We start from the raw sequence: 24,630 nt of genomic DNA, 5'->3' as shown, positions 1-24,630 counted from the left end.
ACTGAAGCTCCAGGAGTGAGACTCAGGAAGCTACGTGTCGCCATGTGCTCCAGTGATTCTGATACAAGATAAAAATCTAACCATGATTTGGTCACTATAAAAGGTCGTTTAGAGCTTTCCCCTGGGGGTAGGCAGAGGCTTTGCTCGTAGTGCACTCGGTCCCAGGCTGCGCCTTCCAGTTTCCCTCCCTTTCTTCCTGTGAGCTTAAAAGCACTTGAGAAACCATCTGCCAAAAGAATCCTTTTGGAATTTTTTAAAAGACTTTTTCCCCATAAATCCTTTACAGTAGTCTCACATGCATCTAATTTGATAGCAGTTTTTTAAAGTGACTTTTGTTGACTATTTCAAAGCCTTCACCTGAATTTTAATAGAAACACCACTCTGCTTCCCCATCCACATGTCATCAGTCATACTTCACTAAATTTCATAACTATGATAGGTTTAGCCAGCATTTTCAGGTTTGTAAACACTATGACTAGTAACATGAACAACTAACATGCTGAAAACCAGTCGTCCTAAAGGTCAGTTTGCTGAATTTTTATCGAGTTTACCAATTCTCCAAAAACTTTTAAAACTATTATTCTTGAATATTGTCAATGAATATTAACATATCGTTCCTATGAAAATTTTCTTTTTGGGTAAACTCTTTAGCATCATTGTAGGATTTGAATCAATTTATGGAAATAAGGCTTTTTAATCTTTGCTTTTTAAAAATACCAGTACATATATTCTAATGAACATAAGTAACATTTCAGCATTTTATGGTGTGTTTTTTCCAGTTTACAGAAGCTTCCAGAACACCTTTTCTTTTGTGGCCACACTTTAGTATTTAGAATTGCTTTGTCAGTCCTCTGAAATTGTAAGGTTTGCTAAAACACTGTTAGCTGGTGTTCATAGCGCCTTTCATGGGAGTTGCTTGGGGCTCCCCCGTGGCTTAGTGGTGAAGAACCTGCCTGCGCTGCGGGAGGCGCAGGAGATGGTGGTCCCATCCCTGAGCGGGAAGATTCCCCTGGAGAAGGACATAGCAACCCTCTCCAGTATTCTTGCCGGGGCAATCCCATGGACAGGGAGCCTGGCGGACTACAGATTGTGGGGTTGCAAAGAGTTGGAACCAACAGAGTACAGCATAGTATGTGAGTTTCCTAGACTCAATGTAATAAAGAACTGATGCTTTTGAGCTGTGTTGTTGGAGAAGAATCTTGAGAGTCCCTTGGACTGCAAGAAGATCAAACAGGTCCACCCTAAAGGAAATCAGTCCTGAATATTCATTGCAAGGACTGATGATGAAGCTGAAACTCCAATACTTTGGCCACCTGATGCAAAGAACTGACTTCTTGGAAAAGACCCTGATGCTGGGAAAGATTGAAGGCAGGAGGAGAAGGGAACTACAGAAGATGAGATGGTTGCATGGCATCACCAACTTGATGGACATGAGTTTGAGCAAGCTCCAGGAGTTGGTGAAGGACAGGGAAGGCTGGTGTGCTGCAGACCGGGTGCTGCAGTCCATGGGGTTGCAAAGACTGGGACAGGACTGAGCACCTGAACTGAACTGAGCTGAACGTAACAAAGTATCACAGTCAACCGGTAGGCTTCAAACAACAGAAATGTATTTTTCTTTATTTTGTCTGCAAATCTCCCTGTCCTTGTAAGGATACCTGTTGTTTGGTCTTCACTCAATTACATCTGTAAAGGCCCTATTTCCAAATAAGGTTCATCTCAGGGGTTAGGACTTTAGTTTATCATTTGGGGGGCAGAGTAGGGGGGCCATTGCTCAACCCACAACAGGTGGTATGCTTTAACAGGAAGTTTTAGGTGACTTTTTCTTTCTCTTTTCAGAAACAAATTTTATAGGTGGCTCCGTTTGTCTCTGCTCAGCTTCACAAGCGACAGCTGGAGCAGGGCAAAGAGGAAACGTGAGGGGAAGGATTAAGGGGTAGAGAAGGGCTCTAGGAGCCGAGGTGGTGCTGAGGGCCAAGGGGAGAAGAGATGAAATGGGAGACAGACTGCAGGGTTGGGGGAGCGCCCCCGGAACCCTAGGGTCCGGGTAAAGCCACCTTCGGGCCACTGCAGCTCGCGGGGGCGGAAGGGGCATCAGCTGTTGTCATCCGTTCCCGCTGTTCTAAGAAGGGGAGGTCTGCACCTCTAGAGACCCCTCTGTCCAAGAAGCCGCGGAGAGCCCTCGCGCTGTTCCCGGGTGCTGCTAGTCCAGTTCCCTGAAACGTGCTCGCTTCTGTTCTGAGAGCTCCTACTCATCCCCCGAAACCATACCTAGGCATCTTCTCCCCGTAAAGGCGCCCCCGTGACCCCGGCTGCCCCCGATCTTGTCCCCCAACCAGGCTGTGAGCTCGGCGCCTTCCATAAATACCAACAGAGCCACCAACCGGCTCTAGAGTCAGGGAGGCTTGACCCAGAGGCCGACCCACCGTGCTCCGCTTCACCTCGAGATGGGTGTCCCAGAGGAGACGGCCGGCCTGGGCTCAGCAAGCCGGGGGTGAGGGTCTCGGCGGGGAGCGGGAGCGGGCGGCCGGGGCGGGGGTCTCTGTGAGGTCACAGAAGGGAGCCCCTCCCCGCCGGGACGCTAGGGGGTGTGGCCCTGGAGGGGCGGGGCGGGGCCGAGCGCCAAGGGGTGTGGCCCTGGAGGGGAGTGGCGTGTCCGGGCGCGGGGATTGGCGGAACTCGGGCACGTGGGCGGTGGCCCGATCTCCAGGGAAACCTGACTCTTCTGCACCCTGAGCGGTGCAGAGTGCAGGCTGGCCGGCGTGGCTGCGCTGCTTTGCCCCTGTGCGGTCGGTGAGAGCTCTCTGAGCTTTGGTGCGGCCCTGTTAGGAGGATAAGCGGGGACATCCCCGAGCTCCGCGGAGGCGGCGGTGGGGAGTCAGCGCGTGGGCCCCACGCCCCTTGGGCCCGGCCCGCCGTTCTCCCTGGGAGGGGCGGAGAGGAGGTTTGGGGCCCGACGTGCGTGAGCCTGTTTTTATGTGCAGGCTTACGTGGGGACCGCGTCCTCGCCGCCCCGTCTCCCGAGGCCCTCGGGGGGAGGAGGGGCCCTCTGTCTGCGGCCCCAAATGTGGCCCTAATTTAAGGTCGCGGGAGGGTGGCCCAGGTTTTCTTCCTTGGTTTCAGGGACACCCTCAGGCGTTGGAGGGGGTTTCCCTGTGTGGGGGCGCGTTCCAACAGGATCCGGGCGTCCGCCGTTTTAGGAGGGGTCCCTGTCTCTCTGAGGCGCGCGGTGCTGTCGGCGGTCCGGGCGCCCGCCAAGAACTCCGAAGGAGAATGTGGCTCCCCGACTCTGCTTCCAGGTTCAGAGGAGAGACATGGAATATCGTTATCCCTTGGTCCCACATGACGAGGTCCCAAAGGTTGGGAATTCCGAAAACCAGGTGGAGGAGGGCGGCAGCGTACCTGCGGCCGCCGGGACCCTGGAGAGCTCCGTGCTCGGCGCCAAAAGGTGTGGGAGCCCTCCGAGAGGGTGTGGAATCGGGCTGGCCCCTCTCCTTTACTTGTAGACGGCTGTCCTTTCTGAGTCTTCACTGCATCTTCTCTCCTTGCATTTCCCTGCGTCCAGACTTCCCCTTTTATTGATATAAGGACCTCAGTCACACTGGGCTAGAGCCCATTCTCATGACTTCTAACTTGATTATTTACATAAATTATTTGGAGACAGCGTCTGTGAAGATTCTGACTCCAAACACAGTCACACAGCCAGGCCCTGGGAGTTAGAACTCTGACATATGAATTTGGGGTGTGGGGTGCGTGGGAAGGAACACAATTCAACCCACAGCTACAGGTAAGAAAAAGGAAAACAAACCAGTTTTGAGCCCCCAGACTTTATCCTTGTTTCATGAAGGTCTCTCTCCTTCATGCTCACAGCAGCTGCAGCCCTTCACTGTCGGGCAGGTGCTTTGTTAAAGTGTCTGTGGCTCACGGCTGGCATCTGAGGGCCAGCTGGTGGAGGGGCTCAGAGCCTGAGGGCTCCCGTGTGTGTGTGTACCCCACCTAGCCAGCCCTGAGACACCCTGCTGCAGCACCCCAGAGAGCCCTTTAGAGTTGGGAGACAGGTGGGGGTGTGTGTGATAGGCTAGGCACGGGCCCATTTTAAGTCAGGATGTGCACTTTGAGACAGTAAGAGCAATAAGCAAGCAACCTGCTCTGGCTTGCTCTGCCCCTTGCTGTGCGCCCACCCCTGCCAGCGTCCTCCTGTCTGTCTGTCCATCTTGCTGGTCGGCTTGCTGTTTCTCAAGCTTCTCTTTGATCCTCCGAGGCCTGAAGCTCGCTGCCCTCGTCCAGATGGAATGTCAAGCCAAGTAGAGAGGCTCCCAGAGGAGCCCCCGCCCAGGGCACAGCTGGAGTGGGGCAGCCATCAGATTGCAGCCAGTGGGGCTGCCGGGGGCAGCAGAGGGCACAGCAGCCTTCAGCCTTGTCAGACAGCTGCACACTTACTGCCCTTTCCGCTTCCTGCATGACCCTGAGCACGCTCCGTGCCCCGGTGCCTCCGTTCCCCTCCCTGGAGAGCAGGGACAGCTGCCTGGCTGGCTTTGGGGGTTGTCGGTTGAAGCACGATGGTGTGCGGTTCTCGGGACTTGGTGGCCCTGAAGACCTTCGGTCGGCAACGGGCTCCCCTCCCTGCCCCCTTCCTCTCCCTAGGCTCCTCCCGGAGGCCCCAGAGGAGGAAGAGGAGGCCGAGGGCCCGCTTAGGGAGCAGGACCTGAAGGGGGCCTACATCCAGCTGGTCCGGGGCATGCAGGAGTGGCAGGACGGCTGCGTCTACCAAGGGGAGTTCGGGCTGGACATGAAGCTGGGATACGGAGAGTTCTCCTGGCCCACGGGTGAGGTAACGGCCAGCCCCGGCCGGCCTCTCTCGAGAGGCGTGTGCTGTGAGCTTGTGGATCCAGAAGGAGGCTAGGCAAACGTCCCTGTGTGAGCAGCACCCAGAGAGACTCCTGAGATCACGTCCGAGGTTCACCTGGTGTCCCCAGGCTGCAGCTCGGGAAACTGTGACTTCAGAAGATAAATTCTTATTCTAGGCAAATTTTTTCTTTTTAATTGTCAACTACTGCAGTGAGTTGTATATTTGTACTGATGACACTGCCTTGTGTTTAAGCTCGAGCAGAAGAAATGGGTAATAACGCGCGCTTCTCTGCCCCCGCGGCGGGCGGAGTCTGGGGCTGTGGGGACGCTGAGGGGCCTGTGGCAGGGGCTCTTGGCGCCACCTGGTGTCCCTGCGGGGAGAAGCAGCCGTGTGTGAGGCGAAGCTGGGGGTGTGCTTACCCTGCAGGCTTACGGCGCCTCCCCCGGGGGGCAGCTGGGTTCTCAAGGCCTCCCACGGCTTGCGGGCCCCTCCCCGCCCTCCGCACCTGCACTGCTGGCGGGGTCCGAGCTGCTTGCGCTGGTGTTTGCTCGCAAGTCGTAAAAACCGTCTGGAGGCAATGCAGGGCTGCATTTGGGGGGTTATAAAAGCATGTGGGGGAGCCCTGTGGACCCAGAGGGCAGGACCCTGTCACCGAAGCCCTGCTAGGAGACGGGCACTGGGTGGCACAACCTCCCAGGGGCTGCGAGGGGCCCCATTTGCTTGGTTTTGGTGCCCCAGGCTGGGTACCTCTCCCAGTCCCTGACCTTCTGCTCTTGGTTTTCCTGGTTCAGGGAGGAGAGGGGAGGAGACGGTCAGGAGTCTTGGGCTGGAGCCTGGGTAGTGGTGGGGGCAGAGCGAGGCGGCAGGAGCAGCTGCAGGCGCAGGCGGAGCTTTGGGGCTCCCAGCTCAGTCCCACCTGGACTGCACCCCCAGAGCAGGGGACAGAGGCCGGGAGGGAGCTGAGCTTCTGCCAAGCACGTGAGGCTCCTTGCCGTCGATGACGCAGCACTGATTTTGTTCAGCATCTGCTTTAGTCCTCCGTTGGCTTCTCTTTGCCCCAACACAGGTCCAGCGGTCAGACACCTTGAGCTCCTGGTTGTGGGGGATGGGCCTGCTGACCGGTCCTGCAGCCCCAGTCGTCCCTGAGCAGGGAGACAGTGGTGTGCGGAGCACCGCTTCAGTACTGCCTGGGTCCACCAAGCAGACCAGACCCTCCTGCCGCCATAGCGGCTCGGGAACCAGAGGGAGCAGGAAGGCGAGAGGGCGCGGGGGTCGAGGGCAGCGTCTTTGAAGAGCGGGCCCCAGTGCATCCATCGGGCTGGTCAGATGAGGCTCCCGGTCTGTGTGGAGCACGGATCAGGAGGATCCTCCTGGGTGGACAAAAACCCCGTCTTCTATGGGCGAACCGAAGAGCAGGGGTTAGATTCTCCCTAAAGTTCTACACAGGTGATCTGCGACTCAGGACTTCTTTCAGCTGGGTAAACTCTGCACGCCACCCAGATGATCCCAGTGAAATGAAAGTGGGCAGATGGTGTCTCTCTGCTTTCCATGTCCCTGCTCCGGCCATTCTCTAGGAGTGAAATGATGAGCCAGAAAACACGTCTCTTGGCTGTGGTGCCTGGAAAGCCCGTCACCGGGTCCCAGGGCCCCAGGCTTGGCTGGATCCAGGGGTTCCCATGACTCCATCAGGTCACTGGGAGCGGCCAAGTTTGACCTTCTGCCATTTGGCAGAGGGGGATGGTGTTGGGGTCCTAGCTTCCTGCAAGAGAGAGGAGGCCCGGTGGACACTGGTGTGACTCAGGGATGGGTCCTGTGTCCAAATGCAAGTCAGGGCTGGGCTGGAGGTGGGAGCCCTCTGCTTGGCCACTCATGCTGAGGAGGCTGGGGCCAGGGTACCACCTAACCGTGGGGACTTGTCTCCATCACCAGAGAACAATGGGGCACTGGGGAGGCAGCTGTCACTGGCCTGCTGGTGGGGGCTGGTGGGGAGGGGTCTGTGAGCACGGCCGCCGGCCACATGAGGGCCCGGCCCGCCTGCTTCTGGCTGGAAGGCAACCATCTGACGCATGAGAGTCAGGCCTGGAGACTGAGAAGGGCTTGGGATGGACATTGTGTCTTTTCTCCCTCCTGGGGCACCTCCATCAGACTCCCCCAGGGCTCGGGACCAGAGCACAGAGCAGCCCACGTGCGTGGCCTCAGAAGCCAGGGTTCTTAAGTCAGGGCCAGGGTGGTGACCCCCGGGCTGGCAGCACCCATTCCCTGGGCCAGCCGGGGGCTTTGGGCAGAGCCGGGGCCAGGACTTACGCGTGGAGACAGGCCGTGCCCCAGTCCAGGCAGTGCAGACACCTGCAGCCTCCCCACCCCGGGCCAAGACGGGGGCGGCATGGCCATCGGGGGGCCAGTGTGCCTGGCGCCTGCTCTGTGTGAGGGTGGTGACCTCCTCTTGTGAGCCCAGGGCAGCTCCACAGTCCCACTCCACGTGGCCCAGGCCCAGAGGCTCAGCTGGGAGGGTGTTCTGGAAGGTTCTGGGGTGGTAAGGGGCAGCTCCTCAGACCAGTCACCCCACTCTCTGTTCACAGTCTTACCACGGGCAGTTCTACCGGGACCACCGGCACGGCCTGGGCACCTACGTGTGGCCGGACGGCTCCAGCTTCACGGGCACGTTTTACCTCAGTGCCCGGGAGGGCTACGGCACCATGTACCTGAAGGAGAGGCTCTTCCAGGTGAGGGGACGGCCTGGGCGTCTGGGCCGCCGGCCAGCACTGCAGGCGCTCCTGGGTCCTGGGTGTGCCTGACGAGAAGCGGCTTTCTTGGTCTAAGAGATTGTGATAGTGCCAGTCACAAGGCGCCTGGAAAGGAGATGAACGCACAGTGAGCACAGGAGAGCTGGTGACTGTCCTGCTCCCCGGCCAGGCCCGGGGTCACCAGCAGGCTGCTGTGTGTCCTGTAGATGAAGCAGTAAGCTCGGCGAAAACATTCACCTTTCTACACGTAGACTGGCTCGTTGCACACATGCTGTTCTGGAAGTTCCCTTTTTCTGGGAGAACATTCCTGCCTTTCCAAATACGGATTCCTCCCCCACCCCCGCCTCACTCATTACAATAACACTTGCCCCCTTTAGCAAGTGGTGCTGAAAGTTTTGGGGCTTCCCTTATAGCTCAGTTGGTAAAGAATCCGCCTGCAATTCAGGAGACCCTGGTTTGATCTCTGGGTCGGGAAGATCCGCTGGAGAAGGGATAGGCTGCCCACTCCAGTATTCCCGGACTTCCCTGGTGGCTCAGCTGGTAAAGAATCCACCTGCAATGTGGGAGACCTGGGTTCGATCCCTGGGTTGGGGAGATCCCCTGGAGAAGGGGAAGACTGCCCATTCCAGTGTTCTGGCTGGAGAATTCCACGGACCGTATAGTCCCTGGGGTTGCAAAGAGTCGGACACGACTGAGCGGCTTTCGCTTCTGACGGTTTTGACACGCACGGTGCTGTGTGATGACTGTCGCGGTCAAGGGTCACAATCGTCCCGTCAGCCCCAGAACAGGCACGCGGTCCCTCTGGAGCAGGGCTCCTCCTGCCCCAGTGCCCGGCTGTTCCGTTTTTGCCTACACATTTGCCAGGTCATGAGATCATCGTCTGCGTTTTCTTCTGTTTATGGCTTTGCCTGTTACATGCCTGTCTGTGTTTGCGTTAATGTTGGTGTGTCCCAGGAAGTAAGGCCCCCTCCTCGGCCACGCGGGGACGTCCGGGTGCTCCAAGGCCATCTACTGGAAAGACTCACTTCCCCCCCGCCCAGCCTTTGCCTCTGTCAGAAGTCACGTCTGGAGGCAGCTGCCTGGTTCTTTCGTTACGTGATGTCAGGACTGACAGGTGGGCACAGGTGCCAGCAGCCTGGCTCCGCCCTTCAGAGCTTCACATGTTCTTGCTTCCCGCTCTGCAAGGATCTCCAGCCTCACTCAGACGCTTCCTGCCCTGCACTGGGTGGAGCCTGGCTGCTTTAGTGGGATGCGGTATTTAGAAACCACAGTTGGCTGCTCGTCACTACTGCACTGGTTGGTTTTTATTTTGGGCCTTTTCAATAGCATGTCTTGAAAACACCTTTCAGAACTTTTTTTTTTCTCGTATTATTTATATGACATTTTTTCTTTTTTTTAAAAAAAAAGCATTTTAAAATCGAACGATTTTTAAAACCCCACTGTTGTTCAGTCGATAAGCTGTGTGCAGCTCTTTGTGACCCGATGGACTGCAGCACACCAGGCTTTCCTGCCCTGCACCATCTCCTGGGATTCGCTCAAACTCACGCGCACTGACTCGCTGATGCCACCAACCATCTCATTTCCTGTCGCCCCCATCTTCGCCTGCCTTCAGTCTTTCCCAGCATCAGCGGCTTTCCCAATGAGTTGACTCTTCACATCAGGTGGCCAAAGTATTGGGGCTTCAGCTTCAGCATCAGTCCTTCCAATCAGCACTCGGGGTTGATTTCCTGTGGGACTGACTGGTCTGACCTCCGTGCAGCCCCGGGGGCTCTTCGGCGTCTTCTCCAGCACCGCAGTGCTTTGCCAGGGCTCTTTACAGCTTGCTCCCACAGTCTTACACTCTGGGCTCGTGACTCCGTATAACCGCACGGTAACCCTCTGAGATGCCCCCCTCCCCCTCCCCCTCCCTCTCCCCACGGGCAACCACTAGATTGCTGTCTGTACGCACGTCTCTGCTTCCTTCTTTGTTTGAAAGTACACTTTTTTTTTTTAACCTTTTTGGCATCTGGGGTCTTAGGTCCCCAACCAGGGCCTGAACCTGAACCCCCTGCATTGGAAGACAGCGTCTTAACCACTGGACCACCAGGGAAGTCCCTGAAAGTACAGTTTTTTAAGTGAGAAAATACATCATCAGTTCATACTAATATCTCCAGCTCCAGTGTAGGGGTGCAGGCTTTGCACTCAACAGCTGTGGTGCTGTTTGCCTATCTCTTCATCTTAACAGTCTTGGTTTCTAACAAGATTTCCTACTTGCTTTATCTCTGAACATGTGTATAAGAGTTTCAGAAAAGGGCAGAGCCTCATCAACGCCACTCTGATGATTAAAAACAGCTTCAGGTTCCTTTGCTGTCCTTCTGTCCCCAGGGTGGCCCCTCCGGGGGGGCTGGGTCCAGTCACGTGAAATAATTCCTCTCTGTATGGTCACTGCACGCACCACCCCCCCGCCCTGCCCCTGTGCCATGTAGGTACAGAGCTGCAGTCACTTGCTTTATTTAGCTTTTGTTATTTTGGGCATTCTATTTTTAAAGTCTTGTTTTGATTTCATTTTGTGATTATGCAAAAATCTGATGCTTTTCCCAAGTCAGATCCCTCAAACATGGTCCCCCCCACAGGAGGCCCTTCTCTTCCTTCTTGAGCCTCCCTGGTCCTTGGTGTTCATCTTTGTAGTTCTGTCTCTGCATTTACAAATGACAGGCGACAGGCACACACGTTCCTCCCCCAAGGGCACCCTGTCCTCCCTGCCCTCCACCTGCAGTTACACCTGGTCCCAGAGCCCTGCCCCCTCCCAGCAGCTGCAGAAGGCCTGTGTCTCTGGGCAGCCCTCCTCACTGAGAAGCCCATGTTTTCACCCGCGACCTTTGGGATGCATTCCTGGAAGTGGGATCGTTTGGTCAAAAAGTGAACGCATATTAAGAAGAGAATTTTCAAAGCCAGTGCCTCTGGACAGCCCCCCTTTACTGAACCGTCAAGGTTCCGGGATTGTCGTCTCCTGTTCACATAAGGCTGTGAACATATCACAGCTTTGATGAGCTGGGATTATTTCCTGTGACAGATTCCTGGAAGCGGACTCCTGGGGCAGCTGCTTTTCTGACCGGATGCCTGCCTCCCTGCCCAAGTCTTTTTTCCAGGCTCACAGCTCCTGGGGGACCGTGCCCCCACCCCGCCACTTTCAGAGTCTGATGGCGTTTCTCCCCCATCACTGGCCCATCCACAGCTTCTCCTGGAAACTCCTGTGGCCGCAGCCCAAGCCTATGCAGTGGTCCTCACACGCTTCCCTCCCTCATTTCGTCTGCTGCCACCTGGGCTGGCCTGCCAGCTTCTTGTGGGCAGGGCCTTCCGTCCACGGTGCCCAGCCCCAGGCTTGCAGCCAGAGGAGCATGGGCACGTTGGACAATGGGGCACCCCTGAGAGTGGGGCTGCCGTTTGGCTCGCAGACAAGGGGGCGGGGGCGCACAGCTCCAGGGACTGACACGTGTGCCCCCAGGGTTTCAGGCCTCTGTGCTTTTGCTGGGCGGTTCCTCTGCCTGCCCAGTGACCTCCAGGCATCATCCCTTGACACCGTCTCAGGGAAGATGCAGCCCGTCCTCCGCGGGAAGCTGGGTCTCCGTGGTCCCCGCGCCAGAACCTTTGTCCCAGGTCCCTTGCTGAGGGAGGCACTGCCTCTTGGTGTCTCACTGAGACCCTCCTGGCTCTCCCTGCTCCTCACACCCACCACCGGGCACCGATGCCAGCAGGAGCGTCAGAGCCGCCCAGCGCTGGCTGTGCTCTGCTGGGCTCAAGGCAGGCTAGGCTGACTGCTCCTCCTCGGCTCACGCCTGCTGGGGTGTGTCTGACTCGGCACCCGGCACCTCTACCCGCGTGCTCCTCCCCAGCCTGGTGGGTTCCTGGGCCAGGCTCACCATATTAGAGGAGCCGGGGGCACCCTGAAATGAGTCTGCACGCAGCATCCCCGGCTTCCCCGCACAAGGCCCCCGAGCCCGCAGCCCCCCTGCCCACGATGCGTCTGTCCTGACGCCCGTGCTTTGGGCCTTGAGTGTCCAAAGCCTCAGCAAACTGTCGATTGAATGAACGTGTTTCTTAGCACGATGCTTTCTTCCTCTGATTTAAGCAACTGGCTGCAGAGCACAGGCCCTGCCCAGCCACCTGCTCTGCCCCTTTGTGCCGTCCCACAGGGGCTGTACAAGGCAGACGAGCGATTCGGGCCAGGCGTTGAGACCTACCGGGACGGCAGCCAGGACGTGGGGCTGTGGTTCCGCGACCACCTCCTCAAGCTCTGCGTGGAGATCCCCGACAGCCTCTCCATCCACAGCTACCCCGAGTTCTCGGGCTTTCTGACCCACACGCCCGCCACCGTCACGCTCGCGGACGAGGAGAAGATGGACTGGGGCCTAGAGGAGGGGCAGGACCCGTTCTTCTACAACTACAAGCGGTTTCTCCTGAATGACGACCTCACCCTGCCTCCGGAAATCTACATCTACTCGACTGACAACAGCCACCTGCCCATGACCACCTCCTTCCGCAAAGACTTGGACGCCCGCATCTTTCTGAATGACATCCCTCCGTTTGTTGATGACGGAGAGCCCTGGTTTATCAGAAACGAGACCCCTTTGATGGTCAGAATCCAGAAGCAGGCTTACAAGTTCAGGTAACCCGGCCTGTCCTCTCTCCTCACCCCCAGGGCTCTTGTCCTCTGATGGGGGCACACTCAGGCGCAGGGGTCCTGAAGGCCTCTGGCAGCCCACCCCGCAACTCGGCTGTCCTGGCTGGCTGTCAGGCTTGTCTTGTTTGACTAACCAATGCAGCCCAGTGATGAAGGGTGGGGGAGCTTGTGCCTGGAGCTGGAACACGCTGCCCAAGTGCTGAGGGCTGGGGGAGAGCAGGGCAGGAGGAGGCTGGGCGGCTGGCTCGGCCTCTGATTTCTCCACAGATTGTGGGGGAAAGAGGAGCACTCTGCTGGTCTCCAAAGATCACCGCCGCCTGCCCCGGCAGCCCTGGGGAAGTCAGCAGCCACTTGAGGAAGACTTATTTTTTAAGTTAAAGTTTTGAAGAATATTTTAACCCCTTTCCTACACTTTGTCCTCAAATATCTGTGAACTATTTTGGAATTCGTGTTTTGTGGACACAAATGCTACTTCTGCATGCATCATCCGCCTATCCGGCCATCCATCCACTTATTCATCCGTCCACCCACCCATCCATCCACTTATCATATCCATTCACCCACCCATCCATCCATCCACCCGCTTATCATATCCACCACCTATGCATCCATCCATCCATCCATCCAACCATTCATCCACCCACTTATCATATCCATCCACCCATCCATCCACTTATCCATCCATCTATATCCATCCATCCACCCACTTATCCATCTATCCACCTATCATATCCATCCACCCATTTACTCATGTACCCACCCACCCACCCACACACCCATCCATCCACCTATCTACCCATCCATCCATCTATTCACCCATCCTTTCACCTATCCATCCACCCATCTATCACCCATCCATCTATCCATCATGCAAAGATCAGCTGAGCCTATAAATTTTTTTTATTTTTAAAGTGATATAGCTCTTCCCGCTGAGGAAAACTGCTTACTTAGCCATAGCATCTTCATCTGTGGGTAGCATGTCCCCCAGCGGCCGGGCAGCTGTGCAGGCCTAGGGCTTAGGGTGCCCTAGGAGCAGACTGTGATTGGGGGGCAGGCGGGGTCTGGGGCAGAGGCATGAAAGAGGAAGTGTGGATGGGAGGGAAGGCCCGTTTGGTGGCAGGGCTTGGCGTCCAGAGTCGGGCTTCCCCCACCGAGGCTCCCTGACTGCCAGGAACAAGAGGGCTCACAGCAGCTGGAACATGGACGCCATCCTGGAGGGGCGGCGGAACGGCTTTGCGCGCCGTGGGCCCAAGGAGCGGCTCTCCAAGGAGATGATCCTGAAGGCCCAGGAAGGGAATTACGACTGGATTTACGGGATCCTGAGGGACAACCTCGCCAGCCCCGACGTGGCCGATGCCAAGGGCTACACGGTGCTCGCTGCCGCTGCTGTGCGTGCCCCATCCCGCAGGGTCGTCACAGGACCGCAGACCTGGAGGGCCCTGGGCGATGGCCCCTCGAAGGCGGGGACTGCCCTCCCCCTTCCCCCTGTGAAGCCCGCCTGTGGGATGGGCTTGCAGGGTCGGATGGGGAGGGGGCGGGTGCCTGTGCCTGGCGCAGCTGCAAGCGGGGGGCCACCTCTGAGCTGGCTGGGGTGTGGGGCCTCGCTGGGGGCCTGGCCTCTGCTGAGAGCGCCTGCGCCCTCGCCAGGCTGGCCCCTCCCTGCAGGTTCACGGTCACACTGACATCGTCAACCTCCTGCTGGACAGCGGGGCCGACGTGAACAAGTGCTCGGACGAGGGCCTCACCCCGCTGAGCATGTGCTTCCTCCTCCACTACCCGGCCACGTCCTTCAAGCCCAACATCGCCGAGAGGACGGTGCCCGAGCCCCAGGTCAGCCCGGGGGGCCCTGCGCCCTGGCTCAGGGTCTGCACCAGCCCATCCCCACCCCTGTCCCTGGGTACCAGTCTCCTGTCCAGCTGTCCACGCACACAGCTGTCCCCCTCCCCCATCCCGCCATCTCTGTCATTCCCCCACCTCCTTCCACCCTTCCCCCTGCCCTGCCATCCATCCTCCATCCCCCCATCCACCCCCTCCCCTGCCACCCACCCCCCATCCTCAGCCCCCTACTCCCCATCTAGTGGTCCCTGCTCCCCCATCCCCTACCTTCCATTCCCTTCCCCTTCACCCCCAGCCACCTGTCCCCCAGCACCCCAGACTCATCCACCCGTCCCTCTCCCTATCCCCTGCCGTCCACCCCCCCCTCCTTAGCCCCCCTCCCCCATTCACCCATCCAACTCTCCCTTGTCCAACTGTCTGCTGGTCCACTCTTCCTCACCTGTCTACCTGCCCCCCAGTCCGCCATTTCCCCACTCCTGTCCCCCAGCTCCCTGGCCTTCTTGTGCAGACCAGGGTCAAATGGGATGAACTGACACCAAGGTGGGCAGGCACCAAATGGGAGGAAACCGTCCTGGTCACCGGATGCCCTGAGCTTGTTGCTATAACACAGAGGCCGTGTCCTTTGGGAGGCCGTGTCCTTTGGAGGCCAAACACAGCTGCTCGGGCCTCAGGACAGAGGCCGCCGCGGACCCCACACAGGGCCCACGGTGGCCTCTGGTGACTGGCACTGCTGGACGCCCCTAAGCCTTGCAGGATGCCTGCTCTGGTGGTTCTGGGCGGGTACTCAGGGTGGAACTGTCAGGCCCTCACAGAAGCAGTTAGTCACAGAGGGCTGGGCCCGGCACCAGCCTTTCTGCCTGGGGGTTGTCTGCAGTGGGACCTGAGAACCTGCATTTCTGGCGCTGCTGCCGCCTGTCCCTGGGCCACTGCTGAGAACAGAGGCTGTGACGGCAAGTGGAGGGCAGAGCGTGATGCCAGCACCCGCTGGATTCGGACGTTTCCAGGGCTCACGTTAGAAAAAGGCAGGACAGGTGGAATTCATTGTAATAATGTCATTTGTTTAACCCATGTATCCAGAATTCCTCGTTCTGGTGTGTAATCAGTATAGCGGCCAGTGGGGAGACATTTGGCATTGATTTTCCAGTCGCCTCGCCTACGATGCGGGGGTCTGTGCCTGGAGCCTGCATGGCGCCAGCCCCATCCCGCGCGGGGGGCCTGCTTAGCGCGGCAGGTCCAGGTGCCGGGGGGCGTGGGCCGGCCCTGCAGACGGAGGCGGCTTGCTGGGTCAGCACTCTGCTCTGTCCTAAGGACGTTTTCTCGGTCCTTTCCAAAGGAAGCTTCGAAGCCCGTCACCACGACCCAGCGTTCCTTGTCGATTCTGGAATCGCCCGCCGAGCCGGTGGTTCTGGAGGAGCCGGTCCCGGTGCCAGGCAGCCCGGAGCGGAAGCAGTCCTCCGCTCGGCCGAACATCGAGGAGAGCCGCCGCGGGGCTCGGGAGCGGGGCTCCACGTCGGGGAGGAGCAGCACCAGCGACTCGGGGCGCTCTTGGGGCACAGCGTCGGGGACGCCTGGCCGGAGCTCGGCCTGCAGCCACGACTCGGACTTCGAGTCCTGCCGGGCCGTGCGCCATTTCCACATCGACCTGCCGCAGGAGCTGCTTGAGTGTGGCGCGCGGGGGCACAGCCTGCTGCGGACCCCGGGCCCCGCGCCCGCCGACCGGGGCGTCATGAGGAGGATGGCGCTGGGCATGGTCCAGTAGGTGGCGGGCCCAGGGGCGCCTCAGGGGGAGCCGCGAGCCTCGCTCCGGCGGGAGGGCGGTTCTGCACACTGAGGGCGGCTTCCAGTGGCTGGCCTCTCTGCCCTCCCACCGGAGACGCACAGGCGGGCGCTCAGCCTCAGTCACCCAGGGACACACGCGTGCTCTCGTGCACACCCGCCCGCACACGGCCACTCACCGTGGATGCGCGAGCACACCACGCCCGGGGAGCCTCTCACTGAAGCAGGGCTGCCTTTCCACCAAGTCCTGAACACACAGAATGTCTTCAGGGCCAGCGGCCCCTCGTGGTGAGGGCTCTGAGGTGGCCAAGTTTTTCATAAAAACTGGTTATCTCTGTGAATATGCAATGGTTAGTGAGAAGGCAATGGCACCCCACTCCAGTACTCTTGCCTGGAAAATGCTATGGATGGAGGAGCCTGGTAGGCTGCAGTCCATGGGGTTGCTAAGAGTCGGATACGACTGAGCGACTTCACTTTCACTTTTCACTTTCATGCATTGGAGAAGGAAATGGCAACCCACTCCAGTGTTCTTGCCTGAAGAATCCCAGGGACGGGGGAGCCTGGTGGGCTGCTGTCTATGGGGTCACACAGAGTCAGACACAACTGAAGTGACTTAGCAGCAGCAGCAGTGTTACTTTTTGAATGTATTACTAAATATTTGAACACATTTCTCAGTCTTAATTTGTAAGACAGCAGACAGGGATGGCTAGAACCCAGGTAAACAAAGCCCTCTGGGGGCCTGGAAGGATTGTACAAGTGCGGAGGGGTCGGAGGGCAAGTCGTCTGAGCGCTGCCGCCCTACACTGACCCAGCCTCCTCTCTCCCTCTCCTCTGCCGGCGGTCAGCGGGAAGGGCGGGCCCCCACCTGCCCTGCGATGGGCCTCTCCACACACCCCGCTCTCCACCTGGACCTTCTCCCTGCCGCCCCCACCCGCCCAGCCCCCGCAGGCGCAGCCCTCACACGTCCGCACAAGAGGCTGTGTGCTGCTTGTGAGAGAGGTGTGTGCCAGGGTGGGTGTGTGTTGTAGGTGTGTGTGCGCATTGTGTCACACGTGTGGTTGCATGTGCGTGCCGTGTTGTGCCTGTGTGTGTTGTCTGTGTGTACATGCGGGGTGCTGTGCATGTGTGTGCTGCTGCTGCTGCTGCTGAGTCGCGTCAGCCTTATCCGACTCTGTGCGACCCTGTAGACGGCAGCCCACCAGGCTCCCGTCCCTGGGATTCTCCAGGCAAGAACACTGGAGTGGGGTGCCATTTCCTTCTCCAATGCATGAAGGTGAAGCCGCTCAGCTGAGTCCGACTCTTAGCGACTCCATGGACTGCAGCCCAGCAGGCCCTTCCGTCCGTGGGATTTTACACGCTATGTCGCATCTGTGTGTGTGTAGGTGTGTGCGCTTACACATGTGTGTGCATGTCTGTTGCGTGTGTACAAGCTTGGACCCTATGGGTGCCAGGCAATGTACATCATCTCCTCACGGCAGCCCCAGGAGGAAAGCTGGCCCCCACCCCCACCCCACATCACAGGTGACCTCAGAGAGGCTAAGTGAGACTGGGGCTGAGGTCGGGCAGGGCCGCAGCTGGACCTGAGCTTGGCCAGGCCGGCCCGCTCGGGGTGGGCTGCCGTGGAGCAGAGAAGGGCTGTAGTCTTGGCGAGGCAGGACCCCGGGGACGGCGTGCTCCGAGTCAGGCCTCGCCAGCGCCTGCGGCGGGGGCTCCTTCCAGCCCGGGGCATGTCCGGGCTGCAGGCCGCGCGTGCCCCTCTGCCAGCCCGTGACGGTCTCCCTGCTCCTTCCAGACACAGGCGCAGGTGGGCGACCATCACGCTCCTGCTGCAACGCGGCGCCGACCCCAACCTGTGCCGCACGCCCATGCAGGTGCTCTTCTTCGCCGTCAAGGCCGGGGACGTGGACGGGGTGAGGCTGCTGCTGGAGAACCGGGCCAGGACGGACATCCAGTTCGCGCCCGAGGTGGGCCGGCGGTGGGGGCCGTGGCGGCGGGGGCCGCGGGCCGACCCTGATGGTCACCCGTAGCGTCTGCGCTTCCTCCCTGGCTGTGTCACTTGTCAGCCACTTAGGCCTCTCATATTCAGGGGTGTTGACTTTTGAAAAGGCTTCCAGTCTCGCTCTGGCTGCTTGCTCACCTTCCAGGCCCCTGAGCCGGGTCGTTTATTTCCTCTTTTCTCTTGGGTGTAAGTGCAGGGGTGCAGGGAAGTGAGATTTCAGGTGTCAGACCCAGGAGGATTTCACAGGAACTTTTTGGGTTCACCGATTGGACTCCATCTCTGAAACCTCCTGGAGGAGGGCGGGGACAGTTGGTCTAATAGGAAGCTGGGTCACCAGGGCCTGTGTTCCTGTCTGTCACGCTGGCAGACGAAAGCGTCATGGATCAGAGCAGACGGGTGGGGTTATGCCGTGTGTTTGTGGCCCCTGTGGGTGGGCCTCTTGTCCCGAATGTCCCGGGATGACGGGAACGTGGTGCCTTGGGGACCTGAGGCAGGCGGGGGGCAGACAGCCACGCTCTCTGAACAGGGGCCCCACAGGCCTTGTTCACACAGAACCCCACCCTCGGGCTGATGGCTGTCGCTCCTCGGGGAGCTGGGGCTGCACCCTCACCCGCCTGTATTTCCTCTGCAGCTGGGGGCCCTGACCCCTCTCCACATCGCAGCCGCCCTCCCCGGGGAGGAGGGCGTCAAGATAACAGAGCTGCTGCTCCACGCCATCACCGATGTGGACGCCAGGGCAGCCGACCAGGATGACGTGTACAAACAGGGCAAGGTGGGCGTCCGCCCCGTGGAGGGTGGGGTCCCTCTGCAGAGATCCCTAAAGGAGGGTGCCTGACGCTCTGTGAGCTGCAGGCTGGCCTGGATCCGGATAGCATGTGCCTGGACACACCCACGGTCGTCTGTGCGAGCCGGGGCCTGTCTGGGGCAGAGGGAGGCAGGGTGGCTTGGGCACCGAGTGTGAACACTCCACACACAGGCCTGTAGTGTGGGAGAGGCATGCACACTTGATGAACGTGAGTGAGAACCTGCTTCTTCAGGCAGCTCACAAAGCCCAGGGGTCCTCACCGGGGTAGCTGGGCCCCCGGGAGGGCATTCTGTAGGAAGCTCTGTCTCACTCCACTCGGGGGTGCCCCTCTGCATCTCCAGGCAGAGGGGCCGTGCTCCCTGGCCGGGTTCTCCCACCCCGCCTCCTCCTAGCTGCCCCTCCGACCCCTGGGCCACCTCTAGGCTGCCGCCATCTGAGAAGGCCAGCCCTGAGCCCTGTGGGCTTTGAGCTCCTGATGTGCCTGGGGGAGTCGGGCTGTGGGCCTCCTTGGGCAGCCTCTGGGTCCGCCCCAACCTCAGGGAGCCTCATGTCCCCAGACCAGGGCTCAGGGCCCGGTGCCCTCTGCCAACCTGCTCCAACATGTGACGGGGAGGCGAATGGACCCTCGGGACAGGGCAGGCTGCCGGGTCGGGGGGTGATGCTGCAGAAGGGCCTAGGGGCCAGAGGTGGGGCTTGGAGCCGCCAGGTACGGGTTCTGGGGTGCAGGGCTGGTGAGGCAGAGCTTGCGTCCTGGCACATGCAGCAACCCCCCCGCCTCAGCAAGGCCATGCTGAGGCCCCCTCCATGCAGCCCTCCCAGCCTTCCTCCTCCAGGCTGAGCCCCTGGAGCACAGCAGCTCTGCCGTCTCATCCACTCGAGCCTCATTCAGCCCCCAGTGCCCGAGGGCGTGGGGCCGGGAGGGGAGGGCGGGTTCGAGGAGTCAGGGTGGCTCACAGGGCACCGCTGCAGGCCTGTGGGCTGGGGGGGCGGTGCGGCCCTGGGGGAGCTCTGGGTGTGAGCTGCTGCCTGCAGGGGGCACAGGGCCCGGGCGGCACATGGTGGGTCTCTGCACTCTGGGAGGACGGGCTTGGGGGCCACCTTCAACCCCTCTGTCTGCCCACAGCTGGACCTGCTGCCTTCCAGCCTGAAGCTCAACAACGAAGCGGGCCCGCCCGAGACCTACTACAGCAAGTGCTCGTCAGTCCCCGACGAGGGGGGCAGGACGGCCCTGCACGTGGCCTGCGAGCGGGAGGACAGCCACAGGGTGAGGCGGCCTTCTGGGTGTGCACGGGCGCCTTGAAGCGCACCCGTGAGTGCCCGTCTGTGAGTGTGCTTGTGTCTGTGTGCAGGCGTGTGTGTGAGCTTGTAGGTCGGTGTGTGTCTGTGCGCATGTGTGTACACGTGCACGTGTGGGGTGGTGAGCCCTCAGCCCTCGTGGGCTGACCCAGGCCTCCCCGTGGCCACGCGAGCAGACCTGGGTGTGTCTGCTTCTGGCTGCCGTGGTCCAGACCAGGGTCCCCCAGCTACAGGCCATGCTCGCTGAGTGGGCCCCGGGCTCGGGGGACGGGGTCAGGTTGGCAGTGAGCTGGGACACGCTGTGCTGAGACAGGATAGGAAGCGTTGTGGAACCCGTGCGCACGGACATGTTGTTTCAGAGCATGTGTTGGGGACACGTGACCCCACGCAGGCCTGTGTCCCTGGGGGTGGGGGCCTGGGTGGCTTCGTGAGGTCACTGTCGTACTGCAGGCAGCGGTCACACACGGCTGTGCTGCCAGCCCATCGGCCCCCAGACGGTGACCCCGTCTGGCGCCACCACCTCCTGTCCACTTTGGGGACCAGCTCGCCCGTGGCAGCTGCAGGAACCCTTTGGAGGAAGGGTGTGAGGGGCCCCAGGGGAGCCGGGAGCCGGGCCAGAGAGCCCCTGAGTGCACGGTGCTCGGGACCTCCGTTCACCCGCCTGTGCAACGAGACAGCAGCAGCCTCCCGGGCGTGCCGCAGGCCTTAGTCACTGCCCAGGGTGGGGATCACACGTGCCAGCCCGGTGGGGGCTGTGAGGGCCTGCGTGGGGTGGGCGCCCGCACGATGCTGGCAAGGGACCACCTGCTCTGGAACATCCCTGTCTCACCAAAGCATCCTCGGGCTGTCACTGCCCCCGCCAGAGAGGGGTGGCAAGCCCGGGCTGAGGCTGGGGACAGCAAGGTTCCAGGAAGGCGGGCTGCCCAAGGTCCCTGGTCAGTAAGTTGGAGGCCTGGGCTTGGAGCACAGCTCTTTCTAGCTCACACCTTTGTCCTTTGTACTGATTTTGGATTTGGAAAAGTAAAGAGGAAACAAAGTCTGGAGACACCATAGGCCACGTCTTCATCAGATCAAGGACAGATCACCAGTGTAACGTCTAGTGCTAAGACGTGAGGGCTGCAGCCATCCAGCCATCCAGCCATCACGCCTGCATTCCAGCAGGGAGAGTGAGAAGAGGGGAAGCTTCCCAGGAACCCCTCGGCACACTTCTGTGGGCTCCCTTGGCCTGGCCAGTTAGGCTGGCGAAGAGGGTGGTCCTGCAGGGTGGCCCAGCTGGCCCCTGGGGTCTGCCTGTCTGCAGAGCAGCAGGGGTTCAGCAGAGCGCTCCGTGGCGAGGAGAGTCTGGGTCAACTCCCGTGGGCACATCCCAGAGAGGAGGAGGGGGAAGCCGATCGCTTCCTTGGGGGCGAAGGGCTGAAAGTGCCCCTGCGCTCCTCACGCCTGGCGTGTCCTGGTGCAGGGCTCGTCCTCTGCCCCGCCTGCCGTGTGCCCGGCCCCGCTGCAGCAGTCTCGATGCAGCGGCAACAGCTCTGTTAGAGCCTGTGACAGCCGCCGTAGAGCGGCCCGACTCTCCTCTTCCAATCAACTTCCTCATCACCGACATCCCTGTTTTCTGTGCGAAATGATCGACGTTTCGAAAGCCTCTTCTCAGCTTGCGGATCCACCAGCCCCGTTCACTACCCAGCATTCAGGGCACTTGTGTGTGCCAGGCAGGGCCCTAGTGCAAGGGAGGAGCAGTCGTGGCTGGGCTGACCGCACGCTGTGTGAGATTCCCCTGGAGGGGAGGCGCCCCTGTAACCCACCGTCCTCCCGCCACTCTTCTGCCCAGTGCTCCAGGGACGTCGTCCGGCTCCTGCTGGCCCACAGAGCCAACCCCAACTCGCTGTGGAGTGGCCACTCCCCGCTCTCCCTGTCCATCGCCAGCGGCAACGACCTGGTGAGCAAGTCCTGCCCCACCGGTGCACCTGCGTGTGTCTGTCTCGTGCCGCCGCTCCAACGCAGGCTCTGGGATGTGCTGTCCTTGAGGTGCCCCAGGGACAGCATGGTGTGATGGCCAGAGGGTCCCCTCCTGCGAGGACAGAGTGCCCCTCAGAGAGAAGGCTGGAAGGAGGAAGTGAGCATGAGGGTGAGGGCTCACCCGGGAGGTGCTGACTCAGCCTCAGAGCACTGGGAGGGCACCCTGGGTGGTTCCCACCTTCCCTGCTGCCCAGGACCATGTTTGTTCTTCCTCCCACCCCCCACCCACCCCGCTGACTAGTCACCCAGCCATCCACTCATCCACTCATCCATCCTCCCAGCCATCCATCCACCCTCCCAGGCATCCATCCATCCTCCCAGCCATCCATCCATCCTCCCAGCCATCCATCCACCCATCCTCCCAGTCCTGCACTTTTCCTTCTTCCACGCATTTGTCCACCTCCACACCCACCTGCCCACCCACCCCTCCACCCTCCAGTCTTCATCATCCACCCCTCCTTCTGTCTTGTGGTTCAGTCGCTCAGTCGAATCCAACTCTGCGACCCCATGGACTGCAGCACGTCAGGCCTCCCTGTCCATCACCAACTTACAAAGCTTACTCAAACTCATGTCCATTGAGTTGGTGATGCCCTCCAACCATCTCATCCTCTATCAACCCCTTCTCCTCCTTCCCTCAGTCTTTCCCAGCATCAGGGGCTTTTCCAATGAGTCAGCTCTTTGCATCAGGTGGCCAAAGTATTGGAGTTTCAGCTCCAGCATCAGTCCTTCCAATGAACACCCAGGACTGATCTCCTTTAGGATGGACTGGTTGGATCTCCTTGCAGTCCAAGGGACTCTCAAGAGTCTTCTCCAACACCACAGTTCAAAAGCATCAATTCTTCAGTGCTCAATTTTCTTTATAGTCCAACTCTCACATCCGTAGGTGACTACTACTAGGAAAACCGTTACTTTGTACGGACCTTTGTTGGCAAAGTCATGTCTCTGCTTTTTAATACACAGTATAGGTTTGTCATAGCTTTTCTTCCAAGGCTCAAGTGTCTTTTAATTTCATGGCTGCAGTCACCATCCACAGAGATTTTGGAGCCCAAGAAAATAAAATCTGCCACTGTTTCCATTTTTTTCCCATTTGCCACAAAGTGATGGGACCGGATGCCATGATCTTCATTTCTGAATATGGGGTTTTAAGCCAGCTCTTTCGCTCTCCTCCTTCACCCTCATCAAGAGGCTCTTTAGCCCCTCTTCTCTTTCTGCCATGAAGGTGGTACTGTCTGCACAGTGGTCTGTGTACCAGGCAGGCACCATTCCAGGCATTAGGTGTTGAATAAAACAGAAATGTCAAGGATCCTATGTTCTAGTTGGGGCAGATGGACCACGGGCTGGTGTGTGACTGTCAGGCAGTAAGTTTATGAGGAAAGTGATGATGGGTGAGGGGAGGAGAGTGACGGGGGCTCCTTCAGCTGGGTGGCGGGAGGGCCTCTCGGGCGAAACGGCATGCCGGGGCGGCCTGAGGCAGCCACTGTTGGTGAGGGGCTGGGGCCCCCATGCCCCTTCTGCCCGGCCCCTCTGCCTCCTGCCTTGGCTTGTGCAGCGAGTCATTCACTCAGCGGGTCACGCGGGCATCTGCTCTGTGACCAGCCCTGGAGTGGGGGCGGGCAGCCTGGAGGAGAGCCTCACCCCAGGCGCAGAAGCTCCCGGAGGGCCAAGCTTGGTGTCTCGCGTGTCTGGAGCAGCTGCTCTGACTCCAGGCTCCCCAGGGGCCCCTGGGCTAGCAACTGGGGACGCAGCAGGGAGCAAGGGAGCCCCATCCTCTGCACGTGCTCAGGCGATCACGGGGACCAGCTGCCCCGGGTAGAAGCAGGCCGGTCCCAGGGACATGGACCAGCAGGACGTGCGCCTGACCCTGTGGGGTGAGAGGCCCGGCAGGATCCGGCTGCATCCCCTGGTGGAAAGCAGAGAGGCGCCGGGACCACTTCTGAGCAACTGGATGTTGTTCTGAGGAAGCGCTGGACCTGGGCTGCCCTGGGGAGTGGGAGTCCTCGCTAGGGAGCCGCCGTGTACCCGCCCCAGCCTTGCCGTCTGAGCCGCGGCCCCTGGGGGTGGGGAGCAGGGCAGCTGCCCTGTGTGGCCTGGCTCCGGGCGCTCCCTTCGCGTGTTGGGAGGGGCGCGGCGGCGGCTGACAGGGCCGTCTGTGTCCAGGTCGTGAAGGAGCTGCTGTCCTGCGGAGCTGACCCCAACGTGCTCCTGACCAAAGGCGTGGGCAGCGCCCTGTGTGTCGCCTGTGACATCATCTATGAGAGCCAGAGGAGCCTGGAGAGCAGGCTGGCCCTGGTGAGCCGGGGTGGGGGGCCGGCCCTGGGGCAGGAGGGTAGACGGGGGGAGGCCCTGGCGGGTAGGGTCTGGGGCCTGCCCTGGACCCTCTGTCTGGCCCTGCTTGTAGCAAGGCACTTCGTGGTGCTTCATGGGCTCTTGCTCTGTGTTCAAGACTTGATGTTCCAAACACTTGAGAAAGTACAAACAATTCTTGCCTTTTATAGTTTATAGACCTAAAATATGGTAGTGGCAAACCCACTCAAAAGGCCGGACAAGAGTCCCTAGTTTGTCTTGAGAGACATTGAGCTTGGCTTTGGTCTGGCTGCAGGACTCTAGAGTTTTCAGTGACAGAAACGGACGAGCAGGGATCCAGAAGCTGTA

The 24,630-nt window shown here is 59.7% G+C and overlaps 1 protein-coding gene across 1 annotated transcript in view; it reads left to right on the top strand.

Moving 5' to 3' along the window:
* The first annotated feature begins 4,277 nt into the window (after positions 1-4,277).
* Positions 4,278-24,630, top strand: part of ANKMY1 (ankyrin repeat and MYND domain containing 1) — a 51,848-nt gene continuing 31,495 nt past the window's right edge. The window contains exons 1-9 of the mRNA XM_040232002.1: positions 4,278-4,828; positions 7,426-7,569; positions 13,916-14,080; positions 15,420-15,841; positions 17,655-17,826; positions 18,493-18,633; positions 19,790-19,930; positions 21,791-21,898; positions 24,136-24,267. Of these exons, the coding sequence (XP_040087936.1) occupies positions 4,457-4,828; positions 7,426-7,569; positions 13,916-14,080; positions 15,420-15,841; positions 17,655-17,826; positions 18,493-18,633; positions 19,790-19,930; positions 21,791-21,898; positions 24,136-24,267 (1,797 nt within the window). The 5' untranslated portion in view covers positions 4,278-4,456. The remainder of the gene's footprint in view (positions 4,829-7,425; positions 7,570-13,915; positions 14,081-15,419; positions 15,842-17,654; positions 17,827-18,492; positions 18,634-19,789; positions 19,931-21,790; positions 21,899-24,135; positions 24,268-24,630) is intronic.

Source organism: Oryx dammah, unplaced genomic scaffold (genome assembly GCF_014754425.2).
Source record: "Oryx dammah isolate SB20612 unplaced genomic scaffold, SCBI_Odam_1.1 HiC_scaffold_28, whole genome shotgun sequence".
In the NCBI taxonomy this organism is placed as follows: Eukaryota; Metazoa; Chordata; class Mammalia; order Artiodactyla; family Bovidae; genus Oryx; species Oryx dammah.
Note: the sequence above shows the minus strand (reverse complement) of the source record. Positions and strands in the feature narration are given on the sequence as shown.